At 53.9% G+C, this 25,186-nt stretch overlaps 1 protein-coding gene across 5 annotated transcripts in view; it reads right to left on the minus strand.

The window, feature by feature from the left end:
• Positions 1-61: 61 nt before the first annotated feature.
• Positions 62-25,186, minus strand: part of SHROOM2 (shroom family member 2) — a 138,968-nt gene continuing 113,843 nt past the window's right edge. Inside the window, exons 6-10 of one of the 5 annotated variants that reach the window (XM_061137016.1) lie at positions 19,956-20,474; positions 16,567-17,088; positions 15,172-15,343; positions 5,411-5,680; positions 62-3,483 (exon numbers count right to left, since the gene is read on the minus strand). In XM_061137016.1, coding sequence (XP_060992999.1) covers positions 3,217-3,483; positions 5,411-5,680; positions 15,172-15,343; positions 16,567-17,088; positions 19,956-20,474 — 1,750 coding nt within the window. In that variant the 3' untranslated portion in view covers positions 62-3,216. Of the gene's footprint in view, positions 5,684-15,171; positions 15,344-16,566; positions 17,089-19,955; positions 20,475-25,186 lie in introns of all 5 variants that reach the window. The other 4 variants (XM_061137015.1, XM_061137014.1, XM_061137013.1 and 1 more) reach the window with 4 other exon arrangements.

Raw genomic sequence — 25,186 nt, forward strand, 5'->3', positions numbered from 1 at the left:
TCTGACATACGGGAAGGACGTTCCAATTCTTAAAAAAGATGCAAGACAAAGACACGCTCCATTCACTGAAAGATATCATTTATTTTATTAAGGTCAAGCAGGATGATCTGTTGAGAGGTAAGTGTTAAGTGTTGAGCATGAAATCGGTACAAATCTTCCACGGTGGAAGGCATGATCAAAGTATCCGGCAAGGCCCCTGACTGCAACCTCAAGATACAGAGAGCACATCTCAGCTGAGTGATGACCCAGGGTGAGCCATCAGCCACCACCCAGGAATGCCATGGGAGAAAGGTTAGCACCAGATTGTATGTGCAGTAATATAGTTATATACAAAGTTGTACACACTGACTCACTGCAATCTTTGGGTCCCCGCCAACCAGACATTTATGAGGCAGATGGAGAAACAGACAGGACCATTGTGATTCTATGGGCTTCGTTTAAAGGATACCAGAGCCCTGTGTATTGCTGTGTAGAAGACAATGTTCTCAAAAGACACCGAAAAGCTGGATACAGGCATAAACTCTATTTTCACATTTTACAGACGTATCATCAAAATGATCACAATACTGTATGAGAAGGGCAAGATTCACAGATAAAAGCTTTCTGAAAATCAAAACACACTGACATCACTGTGGTTGTTGCCCCAAGGGAGAAAGGCGGGGCGGGGGATCCGTGGACAGCCAGCTTTATCTTTTCCACCATGACCCATTTTCACAGCAAGTGACCGTAGCACGTGGGGAGGAGGACGACGCTTCACTGGCAGAAGAGGGGTTTTTCAAGTCAGGAACAGCTTAATTTAAGAAGAATAAAAAGTGCAGAAAAAGGCCCTTCTCTCTGGCGTGGGTGGGCTGCCAAAGGAATGTTTATTGCCGGCATCACTGAAGCCTGCCAGGTCGGTTCCCACCAGGGCTGCAGAGATATCACCGGGGCCAGTCCAGCTTGTCCTCCCGGCTCTGTGGGTGTGGAGTAGTGTCCTTTAATATTAAAGACATTGTGTGCTTCTGTCTTTGGTAAGGCGCCGGTCACCGGTGACAGGGCTATCTCCCCATCTGTCAGAAAACTCGTTTCCCAGGCATAAGAGGAAACAAGGAGTAACATGATCTGACCTCTGAATATCACCCCGAAATGAAGTTATCTTAGGGCTTCTACCACCATTATGCAGGCATCTCACCCAACTGGGACGGAACACAGACAATCGGGTTAAAAATCAGACCGTGAGAACCAAGCCACGAGGGGCTAAACACCTATATGCCCACTGACATGCACATAGCCTCTTTGGTGAACTGTCTATTTAAGACTCTGGCTCATGTTTTAACTGGGCTGTCTGTTTTCATGCTGTTAACTTGGAAAGATCTTTATACATTGTGGATGCAAATGCAGCACACGGGATCTGCAAGATATCTTCTAGTCGTGACTCGGCCACTGGAAAACAACAGCCCGACAGTGTTTTCTAGTGAACAGACTCTCTCGACCACCTTGCAATATCAAACGACAAAACGGGCAACAGACGGTGGTCAACTCTGTGGCAGAGAAAGACCAGGTCTGGGAGTCGTATGGTCCACCTGGACCTCTGGAAAGCCAGAACCACGGGTTCTTAGAGGAGGTGGCCTTGACACTGCCAATAATTAATCCAGAGAAGCAAAAAGAGAGGAGCTGCCAGTTATAATCCACAATCATATACACACCAAAGAAATGTTCTTGGGGGGGCGGGAGGGGGAGCGCGGAGGGGAAAGTAAATGAGGAAAATATCTCAGGGGCCTTAAGGAAAAAAAATCAAAACAAAACTCGCAAGCACCTATCTTCCGGACACACTTTCAGCCACGTAATCTCACTTTGCAGGAAAAATACCATTTGCACGCGGGTGTCATTCCAGAAGAACAAAAACCAGTATGTCCCTTCTGCCTGCGCCTTAAAGCATGTACACTGTGCAAGTGGCGATTTCACCATGAGTGAACCCAGCACGCTGAAAGCTCGTCATTTCACCGCTGGTCTTTAAACCGCATGGATAACTATTCTCTTTCTAACACATTAATAAATAATACTCATCCTCATGATTTTTTTTTTTGCTGGGTCGGGGTCATCCTTAGAGGACAGACAGAACGAATGGCGCAACACTTCCGGACGCACGGCGAGCACAGCCGGCAGGCGCCTCCCGCGATCCACGGGACAGCTCGTGCACCAGGCGACTCCCCACCCCCGACCCACATGCACCTTCTCTAGAGACGCGATCGCTCCTGCCCGCGCGGAGGACGGGGTTCAGCGTCCGCACGCAAGGCCAGTGAAGACCACGGGGGTGACCCCAGTGCGTACGCGCGCAGGGCACACCCCAGCCCCGGCGCCTCCCGCGATCCACGGGACAGCTCGTGCACCAGGCGACTCCCCACCCCCGACCCACATGCACCTTCTTTAGAGACGCGATCGTTCCTGCCCGCGTGGAGGACGGGGTTCAGCGTCCACACGCAAGGCCGGTTAGAGACCATGGGGGTGACCCCAGTGCGTACGCGCGCAGGGCGCACCCCAGCCCCGGCGCCTCCCGCGATCCACGGGACAGCTCGTGCACCAGGCGACTCCCCACCCCCGACCCACATGCACCTTCTCTAGAGACGCGATCGCTCCTGCCCGCGCGGAGGACGGGGTTCAGCGTCCGCACGCAAGGCCGGTGAAGACCACGGGGGTGACCCCAGTGCGTACGCGCGCAGGGCACACCCCAGCCCCGGCGCCTCCTGCGATCCATGGGACAGCTCGTGCACCAGGCGACTCCCCACCCCTGACCCACATGCACCTTCTTTAGAGACGCGATCGTTCCTGCCCGCGTGGAGGACGGGGTTCAGCGTCCGCACGCAAGGCCGGTGGAGACCACAGGGGTGACCCCAGTGCGTACGCGCGCAGGGCGCACCCCAGCCCCGGCGCCACGTGGGGACGCTGTCGGGCCACCGCGGCAAAGGGGAGGGGGGAGCCGCTCTGCTCAGCATTCCAAAAGGGAACCTAAGAATTAAAGAACTCATCCCAAACGCACACATATAAGTTATTACTTTGCTGACCGCGACCTGGCCGTGAGAGGACACCCCCCTCCCCCGACCCCCAACGACAGGACGTAAATACAGGCTACGGTTTTCAGCGGCATCCACAGGACCGGAGCTGATGACTCCGCCAACCCCATCCGCGTCGTCCTCCTTCTCCGGGGAGGGCCGGGTGGGATGGGGTTTGGGTGCGCCTTCATTTGCCTCTCTCCGGCTGCAGGCTGTCCAATAGGCACTTCAGCTGCTCCTCACCCAGGTGTATTTTGTCTTCCAACTCGCGCTGCTCGATGATGAGCGCCGACTTCATCTTGACGAAGTGCTCGTAGTCCGCCAGGCTCTCGGGGCCCAGGTAGCTGGCCAGGATGTCGAAGACGATGCCCTCCCGGCGGTCCAGGTTCTCCTTCAGCTCCCTGGCGTCCTCGTGCTGCTGGATCAGGACGCGCTGCTTCTCGAGCAGGGATTGCTGGACAGACAGAAGGCGCACAAGCCTGCTGGGGACCCGGTTGGGGGGTGCTGGCCAGCCTCCCACCGCCTGCGCAGGGAGGCGCCCGGATACACCCCAGCGCAAGGCACCTGGATACACCCCTGCAGGAGGCGCCCAGAGACACCCCCCCCCCACGAGGCACTGTGATACACCCCCGCAGGAGGCACCCAGACACCCCCTCCAAAGAGGCGCCAGGATACACCCCGGCAAGAGGCACCAGGATATACCGCCCGCCCCCTCGCCACGAGGCGCCGAGATACAGCCCTGCACAAGCCACCCTGATACACCCGGAGGAACATGAGGGCCATTCGGGCCCAGAAAATTCCAAAACTTCGCGCGCAGGCAGTGAAGGACTCGCGGGTGGAGGGACCTGTGTGCGCCAAGGTGTTTCCGTGACAACGTGGCGGATGGGGGCAAAGTGGGCCAAAGCAGTGCATTTAAAGAGATCTCCGAGGGCAGGATTGCTAAACCCTTCTGGCACCAGTAGAGGCGGGTGGTGAGAAGGACAACGGGTTGGAAGAAGAGAGATGGAGGCGGCGGGGAGGAGGCGGGTCACATAGCTGCCCTGGCTCCTACTCTGGGGCACACAGACACCCCCACTCCTAGATCGGGGCACACACCTACCATCCCTCCCTTAACCTGCTGTGAAAACAAGACAGGGAGCAAGGAACGGCAGTAAACAGTCTCCATGTGGCGGCTGGCGCACGCCAGGGAACGCCCCATCTTCAGTCCCAGTTTCCGACACCAGCAGAGTCTCCCGCTCCTCCGCCACCTGGTAACCCGAACGGCCTCCCCAAACCGGGTCGGAGTGTCACAGGGGTGGAGGGGCCCCGAGGAGAGGCCGGAGGCACAGGGCTGCTGCTTGGTGGGCGGTGGGGGGGGTGTTGGGCTGAAATCAGAAATCGCTTCCCTGGTCCGGAGCCTGGGAAGTATCTGTGGTCTGCACCACCTTTCAGGGCCGCCTGCCCCCTGCTAAAGGACACCCTGACCTGCCAGTGTGAGTGAGAGGAGGATTAATTGCAATTCATTAATTCCAACCAAAAGACAAAGAGACCTCAGCTGACTCTCCAAACAGGGGCCACAGAGATCAGTTGGCATCCATGGAGACTAAAGCTCTGACTGGAGGGAGGGCGTCCTGTGTCCACGTCTCGCCCACGTGTCCCGCTTTCTATCTGGAAACACAGGGGAGCCTCCCACAGCCTGACGCTGCCTCTTTGCCTTTGATAGCATGCCTGTCATCGACAGTTTCCCCCAACGCTGGTCACAGTGGAGGCCCGGCCCCTACACTGAATCTGGAGGAGGCTGCAGGCCACCGCTGCCTCTGGTTCTAGGAAAGTGAAGCTTATCAAGCATGCCCAGGAAGGACCTAACATGGAAACCCCGAGGGATTACAGTGAAGGCTCAGAGCCCAGGAAGACCACAGGCATGGTCTCCGACGCTAACTAATAAGCCTGTGGATGGCATCACCGACTCAGCGGACATGAGTCTGAATGCATAAAAAATGCTAGCATGTTCTGGCCACCTGATGCCAAGAACTGACTCACCGGAAAAGACCCTCATGCTGGGAAAGATTGAAGGTGGGAGGAGAAGGGGGCAACAGAGGATGAGATGGTTGGATGGTATCACCAACTCGATGGACGTGAGTTTGAGTAAAACTCCGGGAGATGGTGATGGACAGGGAGGCCTGGTGTGCTGCGGTCCATGGGGTCGCAAAGAGTTGGACCCAACCAGGTGACTGAACAATGCGGGGAATCTCGGGGCGACCCCCCACTACGAGAAGGGAGAGAGCAAGAGAGAAGATCTTCTGCGACCAGGTGGACGGCCGGCCCAGCGAGGCTTCTGGGTGTTCACTCCACACCCCTTGGGGCCTCCCGCACCACCACCCATCCCGCCTCCAGGGGAGTACCCGATCGCCCGGAGGCGTGCTGTCGTCCAGGTTGTTGAGGGCGTTCTCCACGCGGGCCAGGCGGCCGGAGAGCGACAGCAGGAGGTTCACCACCTTGTCGAGGTCCCCGATGAACATGCGGAACTTGTCAAACTCGTTGGGCTTGCACACGGCCTTGACCAGGGCCTCCACCTCGTCACCCAGCGCGCTGTTGGCCTGCACGTCCTCCAGCAGGCTCTCCCGTGCCTCCCGCAGCACCTGCAGCTTGCGGCCGAGGCTCTCGATGAGCTCCTGCTGTGGGTACAGCGTGCGGGACTCAGTCACGGCCCCGCTGACCCGGGCGCCCCCCTGCACCCACCCGCACCTCCCGGCCTGAGGGCCCATCAGCAGCTTGTTGCGCTGGCCACTAGGCCAGCATCAAAAAAATCTGCAAGCAATAAATGCTAGAGATGCTGTGGAGAAAAGGGAAACCCTCTTGTATTGTTTCAAAGTGTAAGTCACTCAGTTGTGTCCGATTCTTTGAGACCCCATGGACTATACAACCCATGGGATTCTCCAGGCCAGAATACTAGAGTGGGTAGCCTTTCCTGGCTCCAGGGGATCTTCTCAACCCAGGTCTCCTGCCTTGCAGGTGGATTTTTTTTTTTTTTTTACCAGCTGAGCCTCACAGGAAGCCCTCCTGCACTGTTAGTGGGAATGTAAATTGGTACAGCTGTTATGGACAACAGTATGGAGATTTCAGTTAAAAAAAAAAAAAACCTAGGAATAAAACAACCATATGATCTAGCAAATCCCAGTACTGGACATATACCCTGGGGGAAAGCGTGACTGAAAAAGACACGAGTACCTCACTGTTCATTGAAGCACTATTTACACTAGCTAGCACACGGGAGAAGCAAATGGCAACCCACTGCAGTGTTCTTGCCTGGAGAATCCCGTGGACAGAGGAGCCTGGTGGGCTGCTGTCCATGGGGTCACACAGAGTCGGACACGACTGAAGAGACTTAGCATGCATGCATGCACTGCAGAAGGAAATGGCAGCCCACTCCAGTGTTCTTGCCTGGAGAATCCCAGGGACGGCGGAGCCTGGTGGGCTGCCGTCTGTGGGGTCGCCCAGACTCGGAGACCACTGAAGCGACTTAGCAGCAGCAGCACAAGGAATCAACTTAGATGCCCATGGGCAGATGGATGGATAAAGAAGATGGGGTACATACGCACAGTGGAAAATTACTCAGCCACGAAAAGGAACACATTTAGGTCACTTCTAATGAAGTGGATGAACCTAGAGCCTATTACACTGAGTGACGTAAATCAAAAAGAAGAAAAAACAAATATATTAACACATGTATGTGGAATCTAGAAAGATGATACTGAAGAACCTATTTGCTGGGCAGCAGTGGAGATGCAGACACAGAGGGAACAGATGGGTAGGGGAAGGATGGTGGGACTAATGGAGAAAGGAGCGTGGAAACACGTAAATCACAATATGGAAAAAGCCAGAAGGAATCTGCGGGATGACACAGGGAGTTCAACACTGCCATCCTACTCCTTTTTTTTTTTCCCACCACAAGCCTCCAACCCTCCTCCCTCCTTGTCCACACATCCCAGCCACTGGCCCTGACTTCCTTCTCTCCCAGAGTCCCTCCTTGTTCTGTCTACACCGCTCCCTGACCTCAAGTCCCTGACCGCATCTCCCAGCCCCCTTCCCCTTTATTTATGCGGCTGCATCTGGTAGTCGATGACCTCACATGCAAGCCCCCTCCTCCCTGTTCACACAGCTTCCAGACACTGGTCTACTCCCTCAATGGTGTAGTCCTCTTCCTCCTTGTCAACAGAGCTCCAGACACAAACCCACGCCCCCCACCCAATCTCATCTCTAATCATTCCTCCCTGTCCACAGACGTTCAGCCACAAGTCCCTGCCCTCCTCTGCAACCTTGCCCCATTCGTGTCCACACAGATCCAACCACTGATCCCTGAATATCCCACCCCGATGATCCTCCTCCGTGTTCACACAGCTCCAGCCTCATCCCTCATGGCCTGTGAGTCTGTGTGCATGCTCAGTCACGTCCAACGAGTTGCCATCTAATAATGGGCTAGAACCCGCCAGGCTCCTCCGCCCACGGGATTTCCCAGGCCAGAATACCGGAGCGGGTTGCCACTTCCTACTCCAGGGGATCTGCCAGACCGGGGAATTGAACCTGCGCCTCCTGCACTGGCAGGAGGATTCTTTACCACTGAGCTGCCTGGGAACCAGCCCCCACCACCCCCCCCGGCCCCCGCCAGGTCTTTGTCTACATGGCTAAACTAGTGATCTCTGACCTCGACTACGATGCTCCTCATCCTTGTCCCCACAACCCCCGACCGACTTCATCTACAAACCTCCCCATCCTTCCTCACGCAGATTCAGCCACCGGTTCCTGACGTTATCTGCAGCCTTACTTCCACTTGAACACACCGCTCCAGGCACCAGAACCTGACTTTATCTGCGCTCCTCCTTGTACAGCGAGCTCTAGCCACGGGTCCCTGTCCTCCCAAACAATCGTCTTCCTTCTGGTACAGACAGCTCTAGCCACTTGGTCCTTGCCTTTCCTTTCCAACTCTCCTGCCTCGTGTTCCCAAAGCTCCAGTCGCTGGTCCCCGATCTCTTCTCCAGATGTCCCCTCCTTGTCCACATAGCTCCGGCATCAGGTCACCGAACTCATCTCCAGTCCTCTCCCCCTGAGTCAGTACAGCTGGAGGAACCGGTCCCTGAACCCCCATCCATTCCTGCTTGTGTTCACACTGCTGCACCCACACTTCCCAGGCCACTCACAAATCCCCCCTCCTCCTTGTCCACACACTAGGCTGGGAACGGGTCCCTGACCTCCTCTCTTATCAGTCTTCCCCTTTCCTACACAGTTCCATCTAGAGGTCACTGACCTAAACTGCAATCGTCCTCACCCTTCAGTTCAGTTCAGTCGCTCAGTCGTGTCTGACTCTTTGTGACGCCGTAGCACGCCAGGCCTCCCTGTCCATCACCAACTCCCAGAACTTGCTCAAACTCATGCTCAAACTCATGTCCATCAAGTGGGTGATGCCATCCAACCATCTCATCCTCTGTCATCCCCTTCTCCTCCCACCCTCAATCTTTCCCAGCATCTGGGTCTTTTCCAATGAGTCAGTTCTGCGCATCAGGTGGCCAGAGTATTGGAGCTTCAGCTTCAACATCAGTCCTTCCAATGAATATTCAGGACTGATTTCCTTTAAGATAGACTGGTTGGATTTCCTTGCAGTCCAAGGGACTCCAAGGGTTTTCTCCAGCACCACAGTTCAAAAGCATCACTTCTTCGGTGCTCAATTTTCTTTATAATCCAAATCTCACAGCCATACATGACTACTGGAAAAACCATAGCCTTGAGTAGACAGACCTTTGTCAGCAAAGTAATCTCTCTGCTTTTTATTTTTCTCTCTGCTTTTTAATATTCTGTCTAGGTTGGTCATAGCTTTTCTTCTAAGGAGCAAGCGTCTTTTAATCTCATGGCTGCAGTCACCATCTCCAGTGATTTTGGAGCCCCCCAAAAATAAAGTCTCTGACTGTTTCCATTGTTTCCCCATCTATTTGCTATAAAGTGATGGGACCGGATGCCATGATCTCAGATTTCTCAATGCTGAGTTTTAAGCCAACTTTTTCACTCTCCTCCACTGTGTTCTCACCTTTGGGCACACAGTTCCCGTCACCGGTACCTGACTTTATCAACAATCCTCTTCCTCCTTGTACTCAGAGGTCCAGCCACTGTTCCTGGACCTTCTGCTCTGAGTTCACAGATCTCCAGTCACTGGTCCCTGACATCACCTATGATCCTCTTCCCCCTTGTCCACACAGAGCCAGGCACAAGTTGCTGACCTTCTTCTCCAATTTATTCTACTCTGTGTCCACATACCTTGAGCCACGGGTCCCTGCTTTCCTTTCCAATCCTCGTCCTCCCTGTCAACACAGCTCCAGCCATGGTCCCTGATCTCTTCTACAGTCCTCCTCATCCTTGTCTACAGAGATCCAGACACAAGGTTGCTGACCTCCTCTCAAATCTTCCAGCCTACTTTTGCACATATTCCTGCGAGAACTCGAGGTCTGTCTCTCCACACTATCCTGAAACATGTCCATATACCTCAAGGCAGCTCTTCGCACCAGGTGGCCAAAGTACTGGAGTTTCAGCTTCAACATCAGTCCTTGCAATGAATATTCAGGACTCATCTCCTTTAGGATGGACTGGTTGGATCGCCTTGCAGTCCCAGGGACTGTCAAGAGTCTTCTCCAACACCACAGTTCCAAAGCATCCATTCTTCGGCGCTCAGCTTTCTTTACGGTCCGGCTCTCACATCCATACATGACTCCTTTTGTCCACACAGTGCCATTCCTTTGGTCCACACAGCACTGTCTGGCATCGCCGTTCCTTTTTGTATAAGTGGCTGTGTAAGTGAACTGATTCAACTCACCTGAACCGCGCAGTCCTCTTCACCCTTGTCCTCACAATCCCAGCCACTGGTACCTGACCTCATCTCCAAGACGCTGCATCCTTGTTCACACAGCTCTGGCCTTATATCCCAGACTTTATGCCCAGTCTTTCCCTCTTGTGCTGGGCTTCCCTGATGGCTCAGTGGGTAAAGAATCTGCCTGCAATGCCGGAGACCCAGGTTCTATCCCTGGGTCGGGAAGATCTCCTGGAGGAGGGCATGGCAACCCACTCCAGTATTCTTGCCCTGGAGAATCCCATGGACAGAAGAGCCAGGCTGGCTACAGTCCTTGGGGTCACAAAGAGTCAGACATGACTGTGTGACTAACTTTCCCTCCCCCCCGCCCCCCGCCTCTACACACAGCTTCTGCGGCCAGTGCCTGACCTACTCTCCAATCTTCCTCCTGCTTGTCCACACAGCTCCAGCCGCTGGTCCCCGAGCTGCGCTCCATGACTCCTTCTTGTGTTCCCACAGTTGCATCTATAGGTCCCTGACCACCTGTCAATCAACCTCCTCCTCGAACACAAAGCTCCCATCACTGGTCCCTCAGCCTGTCTCTCATGAGCATCCCTCTTTTCTCCACATCGCCATCTAGTGGTCAAAGGCCGGAAGTGCAGCTGCCCTCATCCTTTGGCATGGTGGTCCAGCCAACAGTCCTTGCCTTGACTACGAATCATTTCCTCCCTGAACACTGAGCCCCAACCATGTTTCGCAGCCTCCTCTGTGTGCCTCCTGTGCCGAATCCACACAGCTCCAAGTCACTGGTCCCTGCCCTCATCTACCATCCTCTTTCTCTTCTGCAAAGAAAGCCAGGCACAAGTTGCTGACCTCATCTCAAATTTTTCATCCCCCTAGTCCACCTACCTCTGGAGAAAATTCCCTGACCTCTCCAATCTATTTTTGGTGGTGCTGGTGGGTTAGTCACTAAGTCATGTCCGACTCTTGTGATCCCGTGGACAGAAGAGCCTGGCAGGCTCCAGTCCATGGGGATTCTCCAGGCAAGAACACTGGAGTAGGTTGCCATTTCCTTCTCCAGGGGGATCTTCCCAACCCAGGAATCAAACCCCAGTCTCCTGCATTGTAGGCGGATGCTTCACCAACTGAGCTACAAGGGAAGCCCATAATCTATTCTTACTCCATCTCCAATAACTCAAAGCCACTGGTCCTGGTCCTCCTTCCCACCTTATCAAACCCTGTCCACATAGCTCCAGCCAACGGTTCCTGACCTTCTGGTGTTCACAAAAGCAGCACCCTTAGGTCCCTGGTGACCTCACAGACCCACCGCCCTGTGCCTGTAACTCCATGTGCTGCCTCTGACCTTGTCTCCCATAACACGTCGTCTTTTCCACACAGGTCCTTGCAGTGGTCGCTGACCTGAACTGCAGTCCTGCTCATCCTGGTCCACACAGCTCCAGCCACCAGTCCCTGACTCTGTCACCGGAGGTCCTCCTACCTGTACAGAGATCTCCGGCCACCTGTCCTTGACATCCTCTACAAGCCTGCCCCGAGTCCACACCACTCCAGTGACTGGTCCCTGATCTCATCTGCAATCTTTCTCCGTGTCCACAAAGATACAGCCACGAGTCCCTGACCTTCTCTCCAGTCTCCACCCTTTAATCCACATACCTGCCCAGACAAGTCCTTCAATCTTTCCTACGCCTCCTCAGCACGGGCCAAGCCACTGGTGCCTGACCTCCTCTCCAGTTCTCCTCCTTCTTGTCCGTACACCTTTGGCCACAAGTCAATGATCTCTTCTACAATCCCTCTCCTCCTTGTCCACACAGCTCCAGCCACTGGTCCCTAACTTTGTCTCTTATTCCCCTTTCTCTTTGTCTACACAGCTTCATCTAGTGGTCACTGACCTGAACTGCTGAAGAATGGATGCTTTTGAACTATGGTGTTGGAAAAGACTCTTGAGGGTCCCTGGGACTGCAAGGAGATCCAACCAGTCCATCCTAAAGGAGATCAGTCCTGAATATTCATTGGAAGGAATGATGTTGAAGCTGAAACTCCAATACTTTTGGCCACCTGATGCGAAGAGCTGACTCATTGGGAAAGACCCTGATGCTGAGAAAGATTGAAGGTGGGAGGAGAAGGGTGTGACAGAAGATGAGATGGTTGGATGGCATCCCTGACTCAATGGACATGAGTTTGAGTAAACTCTGGGAGTTGGTGAAGGACAGGGAGGCCTGGCGTGCTGCAGTCCATGGGGTTGCAAAGAGTCGACTGAGCGACTGAACTGAACTGACCTGAACTGCACTCCTCATTCACGTCCACGCAGTCCCAGCCGGTGGTCCCTGAGTTATTAATTGATGAACCTCCGCATCCGTGCTCACACAGGCGTGGCCCCCTGTCACTGACATTTTCTCCAATTGTCCTTTTGTAGACACAGCTCCAGCCACTGGTACCTTTCTTAATCCGCAGTCCTCCGCCTCCTTGTACAGAGAGAGCCTCTAGCCACTGGCTTCCTTTCCGCTCCTCGGTTATCTTTCCAATCCTCCTGCTCTGTGTCCAAACAGCGCCAGCAACTGGTCCCTGACTTCTCCTATGTGTTCCCTCCTCCCTGTCCACACAGCTCCACCCATGGCTCCCGACCTCATCTCCTATGTCCCTCCTCCTTGACCAAACAGCATCAACCACGGCCACCTGAGTGCATCTCCAGACCGCCTCCTCTGTCCCCAAAGCTCCAACCACTGGTCCCCGACTTCCTCTCCAGTCCTCCTCGGCCTTGTGCAGAGGGCTTCTAGCCATTGGTCCCTGCCTTTCTTCCTATCCTCCAGCTGCATGTCAACACAACTCCAGCCACCTGCCCCTTGACTTTCTCTACAAGCGTCCTCCTCCCTGTCTACACAAGCTACAGCTGGTCCCTAACCTCTCTCAAACCCCTTCCATTCTGCTGACACGGCTCCATCTAGTGGTCACTGATCTGAACTGCAATCCTTCTCATCCTGGTTCCCACAGTCCCAGCTACGGGTCCCTGATTTCATCTACAAACCCCCTTCATCCTTGTTCACAGAGGTCCAGCCACCTGTCTATGACTTTATGTTCCCGCCTTGTCTACAGAGCAACAGCTACGGGACCCTGATCCCTCTCTCCATCCTGCTCTTCCTTATACACACAGCTCCACTCACTGGTTCCTGACTTCCTCTCCAAAATTCCTCCTCCTTGTCCACAAAGGTCCAGTTGCTGGTCCCTGACCTCCAGCCAAAGCTGCTTCTTTCTAGTCCAGCAGCTCGAGCCACCGGTCACTGACTGCCTCTCCATTCTGCCTCTTCTTTGTCACATGGCCCCAGCCCCTGGCCCCTGACCTAAAAATCTCCAAACCTCCTAATCCTTATTCACCCAGGTCTGGCCACGTTGTTGCTGACTTCATCTCCAGTCTTTCTGCTCCTTGCACACCCAGGCCCAGCCACTTTGTCCCGACTTTATCTCCAACCCACCTCACCCTTCTTCACACAGCAGCAGCCACTGGTCCCCCTTGACTGTTGATTGCAGATCCTTCCACCTGCTTGTTGAAACATCTCCGGACACAAGTTCCTGACCTCCTTTCCGGTCCTCCTGCTCCTTGTCCACATGGCTCCAGCCACTGGTCTGGCCACATCTCCAATCCTCCTTATCCACACAGCTCCAGCAACTCACTTTCTCTCTCATTCCCCTTTCTGTTTGTCTACACGGCTTCATCTAGCAGTCACCGACCTGAACTGCAATCCTCCTCATTCTTGACCACACGGCTCTGGCCCCCTGTCCCTAACAGTTATCTACAATCCTGTTCCTCCTCATACAGAGAGCTCCATCCACTGGTCCTCAAGTTCCTTTCCAATCCTCTGGCTCCGTGGCCACACGGCTCCAGCCAAATGGTCTCTGACTTCCTCTCCAAACCTCTGCATCCTTGTTCACACAGGTCCAACCACTTGTCTTACAACACTGTGGCCCATCGTCCCTCCTCACCTACACAGCTGTGGCTCAAGCAGCCTGACCGTCTCTCCAATCGTGTTCTTTTTTATCCACACGTCTCCAGTCATTGGTTCCTGATGTCTTATCCGATCATCATCTTCCTCCCTGTCCACAGCTCCAGCCACGGGTCCCAGACTGTTATCTCCAATTCGCCTCTCACATCTCCACGGAACTCCCACCACAAGGCCCTGACCTCCTGTTCCATCTTCCCTCCTCCTCGTCCACACAGCTTCAGCCACTGTTCCATGACCTCACCTCCCATCCCCCTTCCTCCTGGTCCACCCCCTGGGTCCCTGACCTACATCTACAATCGCCCGCCCTCCTGTCCACAGTGCTCCCACCAGTGGTCTCTGCTGCCTTCCCAACATGTCACGTATCTCCTACCCCAGGGCCTTTGTATGTGCTGCCCCCACTCCCCCCCCAACCCAGTCCCTGACAGAACCGGACACTCCCTCATGTCACTGCAGGTTTTTCTGCATCATGAGCTCATCAGAGCCTTCTCTACAATCACACTCCTTTTACCTCTGTATGCCTTCACCCTGTTTAACTTTTCTGACCGATTACATTATATGTGTGCAAGCGTTTTCTGTAAAGAGCCAGAGGGTGAATATCTTAGACTTCAGAGGCCACACGGCCACTACTCAATACCACTTACAGTATCGTAAACGTAACACAACATGTAAAGGCCATATGTAATACAATATGTAGAGGCCATATGTAAATGAATGAATTGGCTGTCTTTAAATAAAGCTTTATTGACAACAGCAGGTTGGGGGCCGGGTGTGGCCCCTGGGCCCTGTATTATGTGTTTGTTTTTGTGCTGCGATTACGCAGTGCCTTCAGGGAAGGAATGACTATTTTGCGTGTTGCTGCTGTATCCCCAAGGGCCTGGGTTAGTTTCTGGAGTTGAACAAGGGCTGCTTTTTAGTTAACACAGCCCTTTACAATCTGCTGTTGGATTTATTACCTGATCACAGGAATTTGAAATTGGTACTCAAAGACGGTATGGACCATGCCGAACGTCATATAGTTAAATCCCTTGGGTTTCAACGGGGATAGAAGAGACACTATCAGTTGACCTTAAAATGAAAGAGACTGGTGGCCACCTAGTTCTTTTGACACTGGATCTTATGACAGAGAGAGAGCAAGGAGGTCCTGTGGAGAGACCTCCTTAGGACAGAAGATTCTTCCACAAAGGGCTTCACACACAGGCCCAAATGTTAGCATCGCGCCCAACACAAATGGTGCAGGGTGCGGGGCGAGGCTGGGGGTGGACCCAAGGGCCACCACCTGCCTCCCACCAGCACGTTCTCATCCAGATTTCAGCCTCCCTACCTTTTTGACTGACAGGTCGTGGTCCAAGTCACTGCCCGAGTCCTCTTCTGGCTCCTGCTGCTCCTGCAGGTCCTTCATCTTTATCAGCAGCTCCGCCTTGGGGGCTGATGTGCTGTAGTAGGCGGAGTTGGTGGCCAAGGGTGCGGCCGCCAGCACACTGGTCTCCTCCCTCCTGGGGAACCGAACGGCAGAACGTCCACGTTAGTTCTGATCATGTGCCCACAGATGCACCTGAAATCTGGGCTGGGACCTGCGAGCCGTGGGGCTGACGAACGGACACCAGCCAGAGAGAGGAGACAGCGGAAGCAGGGACACAGTGGGCTTCCTTGGTGGTCCAGTGGCTAAGACTCTGCCTTGGCGACCCACTGCCTTGGTGACCGACTCTTGGCAACCCCCGAGGAGTGTAACCCACCAGGTTCCTCTGTCTGTGTGATTCTCCAGGCCAGAATACTGGAGTGGGTAGTCATTCCCTTCTCCAGAGGATCTTCCTGACCAAAGATCCCCTGGAGTAGTCTGAAATGATAATATCTCTGGCGGTAACAATAAGCAGACATGTTACTGCCACCCGTGACTTCCAGCCTCCAAGTGCGGATGTTAAGTGAAAGCAGCTGAGTCCTGTCTCACTCTTCCTGACCCCATGGACTGTAGCCCACCAGGCTCCTCTGTTCATGGGATTCTCCAGGCCAGGATACTGCAGTGGGTGGCCATTCCCTTCTCCAGGGGATATTCCCCACCCAGGAATCAAAGCCAGGTCTCCCCCATTGCAAGTGGATTCTTTACCATCTAAGCCACCAGGGAAGCTCCCCCCTCCCCACCCTCTATACAGAATAAATTACAGCAAATTCACCCCCTCAGCTAAATACGTAACAACAGAAGGCCTCTTTTGTTAAGCACACATCCTCCATAGCCTCAGCTTTCACTCTGTAACAAGCCTCCGCACCTCGGCACTAGTGACCTTTGACATTGGACCATTCTTTGTTTGGGGGGGGGGGGGGGGGCGGGATGGGCAGCGTCCTGTGCCCGGTAGGTCGATGAGCACCATCCCTGACCTCCACTCTCCCAGGGGCAACAACTAGAAGTATCTCCCGACATTGCGAAGTGTCCTGAGGGCAGACAGCAGAGAAAAAGCCCCATGGGCATCACTAGAAACGTGTCTTTTCACATCTTTGCCCAACTGATGTCGCGGTCCCCAGAATGGACCTTTAATTTGGGGAGGGTGTCAAAAAAAAAAAAATCCCAAAGTGCCAAGCACTTATGAAGAAACCTGTCAGCAGAGAGCACGCACTAGAACGGATAAAGAGATACGTCCGTGGCCCCTCGCCCTGGAAGCCCAAGAGGTTAGAACCGCACCCAGGGAAGCAGAGAGGCAGAGGTGGGGTGGGGTGGTCTACTCACCTCTCCTCCGCCGTCCTGGGCGAGGGCACCTTGGGGAGCAGCTTCCTCCGTTGCTGCACGCCTTCCAGGAGGTGCTCATCTTTGGGGAAGATGCCCTCCATGAGGTCCATGGTGGTTCTCATCCTCACGCCTGGGTCCAGGATGTCCGCCAGCGACTTATCCCTACCCGCAATCTCGCGGGCCAGCTCCTCTGACTTGAGGTCGTCGGCGGTCCTGTCTGTGGCCTTCAGGTAGCTGAGTGCAGGAGGGGAGGCGTGGTCGTCCTTGGCAGGGGGCCCCGGGGCACTGGCAGGGGGCTGGGGCTCGGTGCCCTGGCGGCTGTAGGGGCAGAAGCGTGAGTAGGACTGCTCGGACGTGCTAAGCGTCTTGATCTGGTCCCGCTCAAGGCCCCGGGGCAGCGGAGGCGGCTCGGGGACGCGGGCCAGCGCCTGGCGGCTCTCCTTCTCCGGCTGGCTCTCCGAGTGCACTATCTTGATGGGCACCATCTTTACCGTGGTGTTGTTGTCCATCACCCGCTCGATTCTGCCAAGACAAGGGTCGTCCGCTGGAGACACGCCGTGCGCCCAGGCATGGCTCAACGATCAGAACTCAGATGAGCAAACCGGCTGGTCCCATGGTAGGGGTGGGAGGCGGGTGCCTTCCAGACAGGGAAGCCCAACTCAAAAGATGGGCCCATCCAGGTCACACGTTCCAACACTGGGGAGACAAGGTCTAGGAGTTCCTGCCCCCGGCCCCCCAACTTGGGTCTCTTGACCCTCCTCTGCCTCGAGGTGCTCAATTTCAGAAGGAGAATTCCAGCATTGCACCCAAGCAGGAAAACCCAGGCAAGACCCCTCTTCATTGCCTTCTTTTCCCTCCATGCATAGAAATGCTCCCCACTGCTAGTGACTTAGTGAAGTGAAGTGAAACTTGCTCAGTCGTGTCCGACTATTTGCAACCCCAGGGACTACACAGTCCATGGAATTCTCCAGGCCAGAATACCGGAGAACACCGATTTCGGAACGCGAGCGGATGCATTTTTTACTCTGAGCGAATGACTACTCTCTAAAATCCTCTGCAGGGTGGGAAGGCTGCACTTTCCTGCTCTCTGCATCCCTGCCTCAGACTGGCACACATTGAGACCGCAGGACTCACCTGCTGAATTCGAGAAGGCCTGTCTCAGGACAAAGGGGCTGCTCTGTGCCCCAGAAGGCTCCCCAAGTAGAGCTAACTGGAAGGGGGGAGATACAGGACAGCACTCAAGAAATCAGTCAGCAGGCACACAGGCCAAAGAAGAGCATCTGTGTCTGTGTGTGTCAGTCGCTCAGGCGTGTCCGACTCTCTGCGACCCCGTGGACTGTAGCATGCCAGGCTCATCTGTCCATGGGATTATCCAAGCAAGGATACTGGAGTGGGTTACATTTCCTTCTCCAGGGGGGATCTTCCCAATCCAGGGGTCGAACCCATGTCTCCTGCGCTGCAGGCAGATTCTTTACCGTCTGAGCCACCAGGGGAACCCCGAGCATCTCTGCACAAACACCAGGCTGCTCACAGGCCCTGTCCCATCGATGTGTTTTACTCCCTGTCTGGTTGGTAGCTGATGACGGGCATGGAGCAGGTCTCCCTTCATGAACCCTGGCTCAAAGTTCATGGTGGATCTCAAAGGCATTCCACCCTCTCAGGCCGTCACCAACCTGTAACACTGGCCCTGGGGACGGAGACACTGAACTCGGTACATGGTAAGCTGACCTTCCTGGCTAGGAAACTCTGAGTGGCATGGTCACCATCTGCCCCACCGCTGTGCTCCTTTGACCAGAACCCGGTCTTCTACAAAGGCCAGTACAGCAAATGACGCTGGTTCAGGAAAACCTCGCTGGTCCTCGAAAATGACATACCGAATGGGAGCCCAGTGGATGCGTCAAGATGTCCCCACTGGATACTGTCAACAAGTATTGCCACTGCTTGTGGAATCTCCTCTCAGGCTCTCGGAAAAGACAAGAGTGAGAAAATCCACACTCTCTCGGGGCAAGAAAAAAATGAAAACCACCAGTCTCCCCACCCACCTCCTAAAGTCAACAGAGGTCAGGAGTACCGAGCAAACACTCAGCCACGTTCCTCAGAGGAGCCCACCACATCCGAGACCAGGGCCCGAGAACCAAGAGGCCCATGTCAGCTCATCTGCAACATTCCCACACACTCCATCCTCCACTCAAACCACTGCATCGCTACTCCTCCCTTTCAGAGCTCCTCAATGTGCCCAAGAGAAAGGACCTCTAAGTGTCAGCTGCATTCGGACAAGGGCAGTGCTGACCCCTAGATGAAGCTGCACTTGATATTCCACCCCGGGGGGATCTCAGGATGCTATCAGTTAACGTCCATGCGGTGCTGTTTTCGGGGGTAAAATAAAGTTCAGGGATCTCCCCGGTAGCTCAGTGGTAAAAGAATCCACCTGCCAATGCAGGAGACACGCATTCGAACTCTGGTCCACGGAGATCACACATCCTTCAGAGAGACGAAGCTGGGGCGCGGCAACTCCTGAGCCCGTGTTCCGTGACAAGAGAAGCCCCTGCTTGCTGCTGCTAGAGAAAGCCCACACGCGACAGCAGGGAAGATCCAGCACCACCAAAAAGGCAAGTGTCTCCAACAGCAGGGAGATGCAACAGAACTTTCCCTTAAGGATGAAAACAGCCATACTCTGCGCTGTCCAGGGTGCTAGCGGCTAGCCCCACAGGGTGCAACTGAGCAACAGGTTTTATTTCATTGTCATTAACTTTTGAACTGTGGTGTTGGAGAAGACTCTTGAGAGTCCCATGGACTGCAAGGAGATCTAACTAGTCCATCCTAAAGGAAATCGGTCCTGAATATGCATTAGAAGGACTGATGGTGAAGTTGAAACTCCAATACTCCGGCCACCTGATGCGAAGAACTGACTCACTGGAAAAGACCCTGCTATTGGGAAAGATTGAAGGCAGGAGGAGAAGGGGACGAGAGAGGATGAGATGGTTGGATGGCATCACCGACTCAGTGGACATGAGTTTGGGTAGACTCCGGGAGCTGGTGATGGACAGGGAGGCCTGGCGTGCTACAGCCCGTGGGGTCGCAAAGAGTCAGACACGACTGAGCGACTGAACTGTGACCCTCGCGCTGCCCCTCTGGCCCTTGGGGGACAGGAAAGTCGCCAGCAAGTTAAAAATCCAAGTGACCACTGGAGGGAGTGTGAGGTTGTGGGGGTCTTCCCCATGTTAGTCCCAGGACCCAGCATGGGGGGTGGAGTCAAGGCTGCCGGCGGCGGGTGGGGGGAGGGGCGGTTGGGGGGGGGCATGCATGTTCACACGCAGGGAGGATGTACTGGACACTCCCGCCGTTGCAGGTAGCCCTAAACAGAGCAAGAAGGTAGGGAGAGACACTACCTGGCGGCATTCTCGTCCTGGATGAGCAGCGGGGGCTTGTCTGTCAGCTTCTGTGGCGCAAACTGAGGCGACGGCGAGCGCGAGGTGTCCATGTCTAAGGTCTGCAGGGGCCGCAACGGGGCAGAGAGCGGCGCCTCCCGCCGGGGCCGGGCAGCAGGCTCCTCTGTGCGCTGCGCGCTCCGCGTGTCCACTGCCTCGGAGGAGGCCACCGAGGGGCGGGGCCGGCTGTGCGCGCCTCCCGGCGGTGGCCGGAGCTCGCGCTTGGGCGGTGGTGGCCTCTGCAGGGCGGCTCTCCTGGCCGGCAGGGCGGCGCTCAGGGGCCGGGGCTCCTGCCCCCGGGCGGGGGTGTCCAGAGGCGCGCGCGGCTCCAGGTACCGATAATCGCGAGGGAGGGTGCCCGCCCGGCCGCGGGCCTCCCGGGACACCTCGGGCCCTTCCTGGGCGCCAGGGGGTTCAGAGGTTTGCCGGGGGTCCCACGGTGCTCCTGGGCAGTCCTCCCCAGGCTGACCATCTGCTTGTCTAGGGGAAGCAAGGAAGAAGAATGAGCCACGGGTTCCAGGGAACCCTCTCCTCCCCGAACGGACTACGCCCTTCCATCAAGGGCACGGATAACCTCCCTTCAATGACTTTAAAGAATTAAATCCATCCATGTCTGCGCATGCCAGTCCCCGCTCCAATTGCAATCAGGCAGAGATCAGATGCAAACACACATTAGAGGGTACTCGGGCGCATCATACCCAGAGGAGAGGAGGTACACACATGGCTCACATGGGCACACACACTGCCATTTGGGGGCAAAATACAATTCACACAAACATTAAACAAAAAATGGGTGTGAAATGGAGAAATACTCATTTCACATTGCAACAGTATTTTTATGGGACTTATTTCAGGAAATTGCCATATACAAAGGATAAAACCTTTGGGGGCGGGGAGAGAAGGAAATGGCAACCCATTCCAGTACCCTTGCCTGGAAAATCCCATGGACGGATGAGCCTGGTATGCTACAGTCCATGGGGTTGCAAAGAGTCGGACACAACTGAGCGACTTCACTTTCACTTATACAACTTTTTAAGACAGCAGCAAATACATTAACAAAACCTTTTAAACCAGCAGCCTATGATTAAATATCAGAAAAACAAAGACTGCTTGTTTTGGAAGCTGCGCCAAGGCATTGATGTTTTTCACACTCTTAGGCATTTGGCTCAGCAGGTAAATAATCTGCTTGCAATTCAAGATACCCTGGTTTGATCCATGGGTTGGAAAGATCCCCTGGAGAAGGCAATGGCAACCCACTCCAGTATTCTTGCTTGGAGAATCTCACGGACAGAGGAGCCTGGCAGGCTACACAGTCCATGGAGTCACAAAGAGTCGGACACAACTGAGTGATGAACACTTTCACTTTTCATCCATTTCCATATCCAGTTCTAGCTTTCCCCAACACGTACTAACATGCATACAGACACACACACACACCTACCTTGGCAAAACACACGCAGGCATTCTGTACATGGATATGAAAGTGACAGTGAAGTCGCTCAGTCGTGTCTGACTCTTTGTGACCCCCATGGACTACAGCATGCCGGGCCTCCCTGTCCATCACCAACTCCCAGAGTTTACTCAAACTCATGTCCATCGAGTTGGTGATGTCATCCAACCATCTCATCCTCTGTCATCCCCTTCTCCTCCTGCCTTCAATCTTTCCCAGCATCAGGGTCTTTTCCAGTGAGTCTGCTCTTCACATCAGATGGCCGAAGTATTGGAGTTTCAGCTTCAGCACCAGTCCTTCCAATGAATAATCAGGACTGATCTCCTTTAGGATGGACTGGCTGGATCTCCCTGCAGTCCAAGGGACTCTCAAGAGTCTTCTCCAACACCACAGTTCAGAAGCATCAATTCTTTGGTAGCTGTTCCCTTCTCCAGGGGATCCTCCCAATCCAGGGATCAAATCCGGGTCTCCCACATTGCAGGCAGACGCTTGACCATCTGAGCCATGGGGGAAGCTGAAGCTTTATGATGTATATTGTACATGCATATATATATCCAGGCCATAACTAAAGCTCGTGGGTGTTACAATAACCACACTCCCAACAAATGAGCTGGCCATGCATCTGCTGCTTTGTCCTGAAACACTCTTCTGACCTGAGCCATCAAATGAGCCTTGGACGGACCCTTCTGTCCATGGGAAGAGCTGTCTTCTGTTGAGACCATCTCAGGGCTGTTAGAGGAGACTCCACGAGAGGGCAGCGACCAGCCAGCCAGCGGGCAGAGCACAAGTGCAAGCTGAGCCGTCATCTACCACCCGATGTGTGGGGCGGGAGAGTTCTGCACACACACCCGGCACCCGCTCGGAGCCCAGGAGGCTCATCTGCTCCAGGTCTGGCCATTGCAACCGGCCCCACCCCACCCAGGCGGCTGCGCTGAGAGCTGACTGCCCTAGGTGTGTTTATCTTGCTGTGTCCTCAGGAGAAAGGTCCCTTCCAGGTTCCATGGCTGGTCTACAGGAGACCACGGACTTCCCCCCTCCAATTCCCCCAGCATCCCCCGTCGTCTAGCTGGGGCCAGACTCTGCAACCGTCACGCTCGTGAGCCCAGAGACAGCAGCTCAAAGGGTTCAGTAACTGGACGAGGACATTAGATCATCAGTCACCCCCCGGGACCCCACAAGCGGGCAGGTTTGTTCTCCACTTCCAGCTTAACTGACTTCCCTGGTGGCTCAGGTGGGTTAAGAATCTGCCTTCAATGCAGGAGACCTGGGTTCGATCCCTGGGTCAGGAAGATACCCTGGAGAAGGCAATGGTAACCCACTCCAGTATTCTTGCCTGGAGAAAATCCCATGGACAGAGGAGGAGCCTGGGAGGCTACAGTCCATGGGGTCGCAAAGAGTCAGACACGACCGATCGACTTCACTCACTTCCTGGTTAATAAAATATTAACCCAGCTTAGGGAATTTAGTTTAAAACAAACAAGAAAAAAAAAAAAAAAGTCAGGTAATTCCCTGGAGGTCCAGTGGTTGAGACTCGGTGCTTTGACTGCGGAGGGCCTGGGTTCATTCCTGCTCAGGGTACCAAGATGCCACAAGCCACATGGGGAAGCCAGAAAAAAAAACAACAGCCAAAACAGGCATTATGTTGAGAAAAGAAACGTTCACATATTGAGCGGTCTGGGGAAGTCAGTCTGATGAAATGAGAGTTAACTTGAATGTTCTGCCAACTCAAACAGCCTAGGAAAGGTACCCTTGTATATTGGCCATTAAATACTAAAAGTAAAGGGCAGGCAGCAGTTGGAAGGTGAAGTCTTTCCTGCTGGATCCAGGGGTTAAGAATCCACTCGCTTGTGCCCAGGACACAGGTTCAATCCCTGGGGGGCCGGGAAGATTTCACCTGCCGTCGTGGGGCAACGAAGCTCGGGAGCCACAACTACTCAGCCTGGGGGTTCCTCGACAAGAGAAGTCAAGTGTCACACCTGGAGAGTAGCCCCCCCACTTCGCCGCAACTAGAGAAAGCCCATGCAACAATGGAGAGCCAGTGTAGCCAAAAATAAAGTCATTGATTTTTTAACAAAGTTATCCAAACAGCTTCAACGATGCAATGGATGGTTCAGAGGACAACACACAGTCCAGCAGGTGTCTGCGTACAAAAGACGGAACGGCCTTTAGACAACCATCAGAGAAGGGTGACTCTTGGCTCAGATGTCCTGTCACCAACTATCACCTCGGCCAGGGAAAAGCCAACCTTGGGCTTGCCTCTGGTTGAAGCCATTGCGTCTCTTACAAGACAGTAAAACTTCATTCATGGCAACTCCTGCACGCCGCCCCAGTGTTTCACTCCAAAGAACTGAGAAAAAAACACTGAAGTTTTTTTTTTCCTTACTAAAACTCCTGAAATCTAGCATCCAAAGACCCACTCAACACCACCTGGTACCAATTTTTTTTTCCCCCTAAAAAAAAAAACCAAACTTTTTTTTCATGTGGACCATTTTTAAAGTCTTTATTGAATTCGCTATAATACTGCTCCTATTATTTATGTCCTGTGTTTTTTGCAGCTAAGCATGTGGGATCTTAGCTCTATGACCAGGGATCAAACCCACTCCCTACAGTGGAAGGCCAAGTCTTAACCACTGGATCATCAGGGAAGTTCCAATGATACCTATTATTTAATAAATACGTATCTATTATTTAATAAATATCCACCACCTCATTGAAACCTAGAATTAAAGTAGCTACAATTTATTGCTAATATCTAAGTGCCTTTGTCCATCTGGATTCATGTTTAAAAGATTAATTAAAAAGGAGCTCTATTTGCAAAGTGCCTTAAAGCTTCCCAGGTGGCGCTAGTAGTCAAGAACCCGCCTGTCAAGGCAGGAGACAAAAGAGACGCAGGTTCGATCCCTGGGTCAGGAAGATTCCCCTGGAGGAGGGAACGGCAACCCACTGCAGTACTCCTGCCTGGAGAATCCCACAGACAGAGGAGCCTGCGGACTACAGTCCGTGGGGTCGCAAAGAGTCGGATACGACTGAAGTGACTTACTGCACATTTGCAAAATGCCTTAGACAGGATGTGCTGCGGTCTCCCCAGAGAAGGCAGCGATTCCACCCGTGTGAGCAAAGCTCCTCTAAGTGGGGTGTGAGATTACTATACTTCCTGCCATATCCAGGAAACAAGGATGGCACAGCCATCAGGAATTCCAGCCTTCCAAATATGAGTGTCTGAGCCAATCCTGTCTGAGCCTGAACCCCACTTCTCCAATTCTCCTTGACGGTGTTCCCTTGAGGGAACATGGGTGATGATTTTAGACACGTGCATCTAAGCTCTCCTCAAACTTTCTCCATCACAAAGCCAGGTCTGGGCGGACAGATAGAGGGCACCACGGACGAAATGCCCGCCTGCATAGGTGTCCGGGAGAACGCCCTGAGGCATCTGGAGGTCACACCTCTGTTGGGAAGCTCTGCTTTATGGATCTTTCCTTCCCCAATTCCTTCTCACTCGCTTTCCTACACACGTGGGATGTGAAAACCTACTCCTGCAGTTTTCATCCTTGGCGTGGCGTTGTCTCTCCCCAACTAGACCACCATCATGTGAAAAACACAGTGAGGTACCCCTAGGTACTAAGTCTGCAGGGAACAACCTGTAGTCCTCCACCTGGACAGGCTTCCCAAACTTCGACCCAGGGCCTTGGGCCGAGCCCTGGTCCAGAAGTCAAGGAAGATAGTAATTTTTGCAACATACAAA

This window comes from Dama dama, chromosome X, assembly GCF_033118175.1.
Source record: "Dama dama isolate Ldn47 chromosome X, ASM3311817v1, whole genome shotgun sequence".
Lineage (NCBI taxonomy): Eukaryota > Metazoa > Chordata > Mammalia > Artiodactyla > Cervidae > Dama > Dama dama.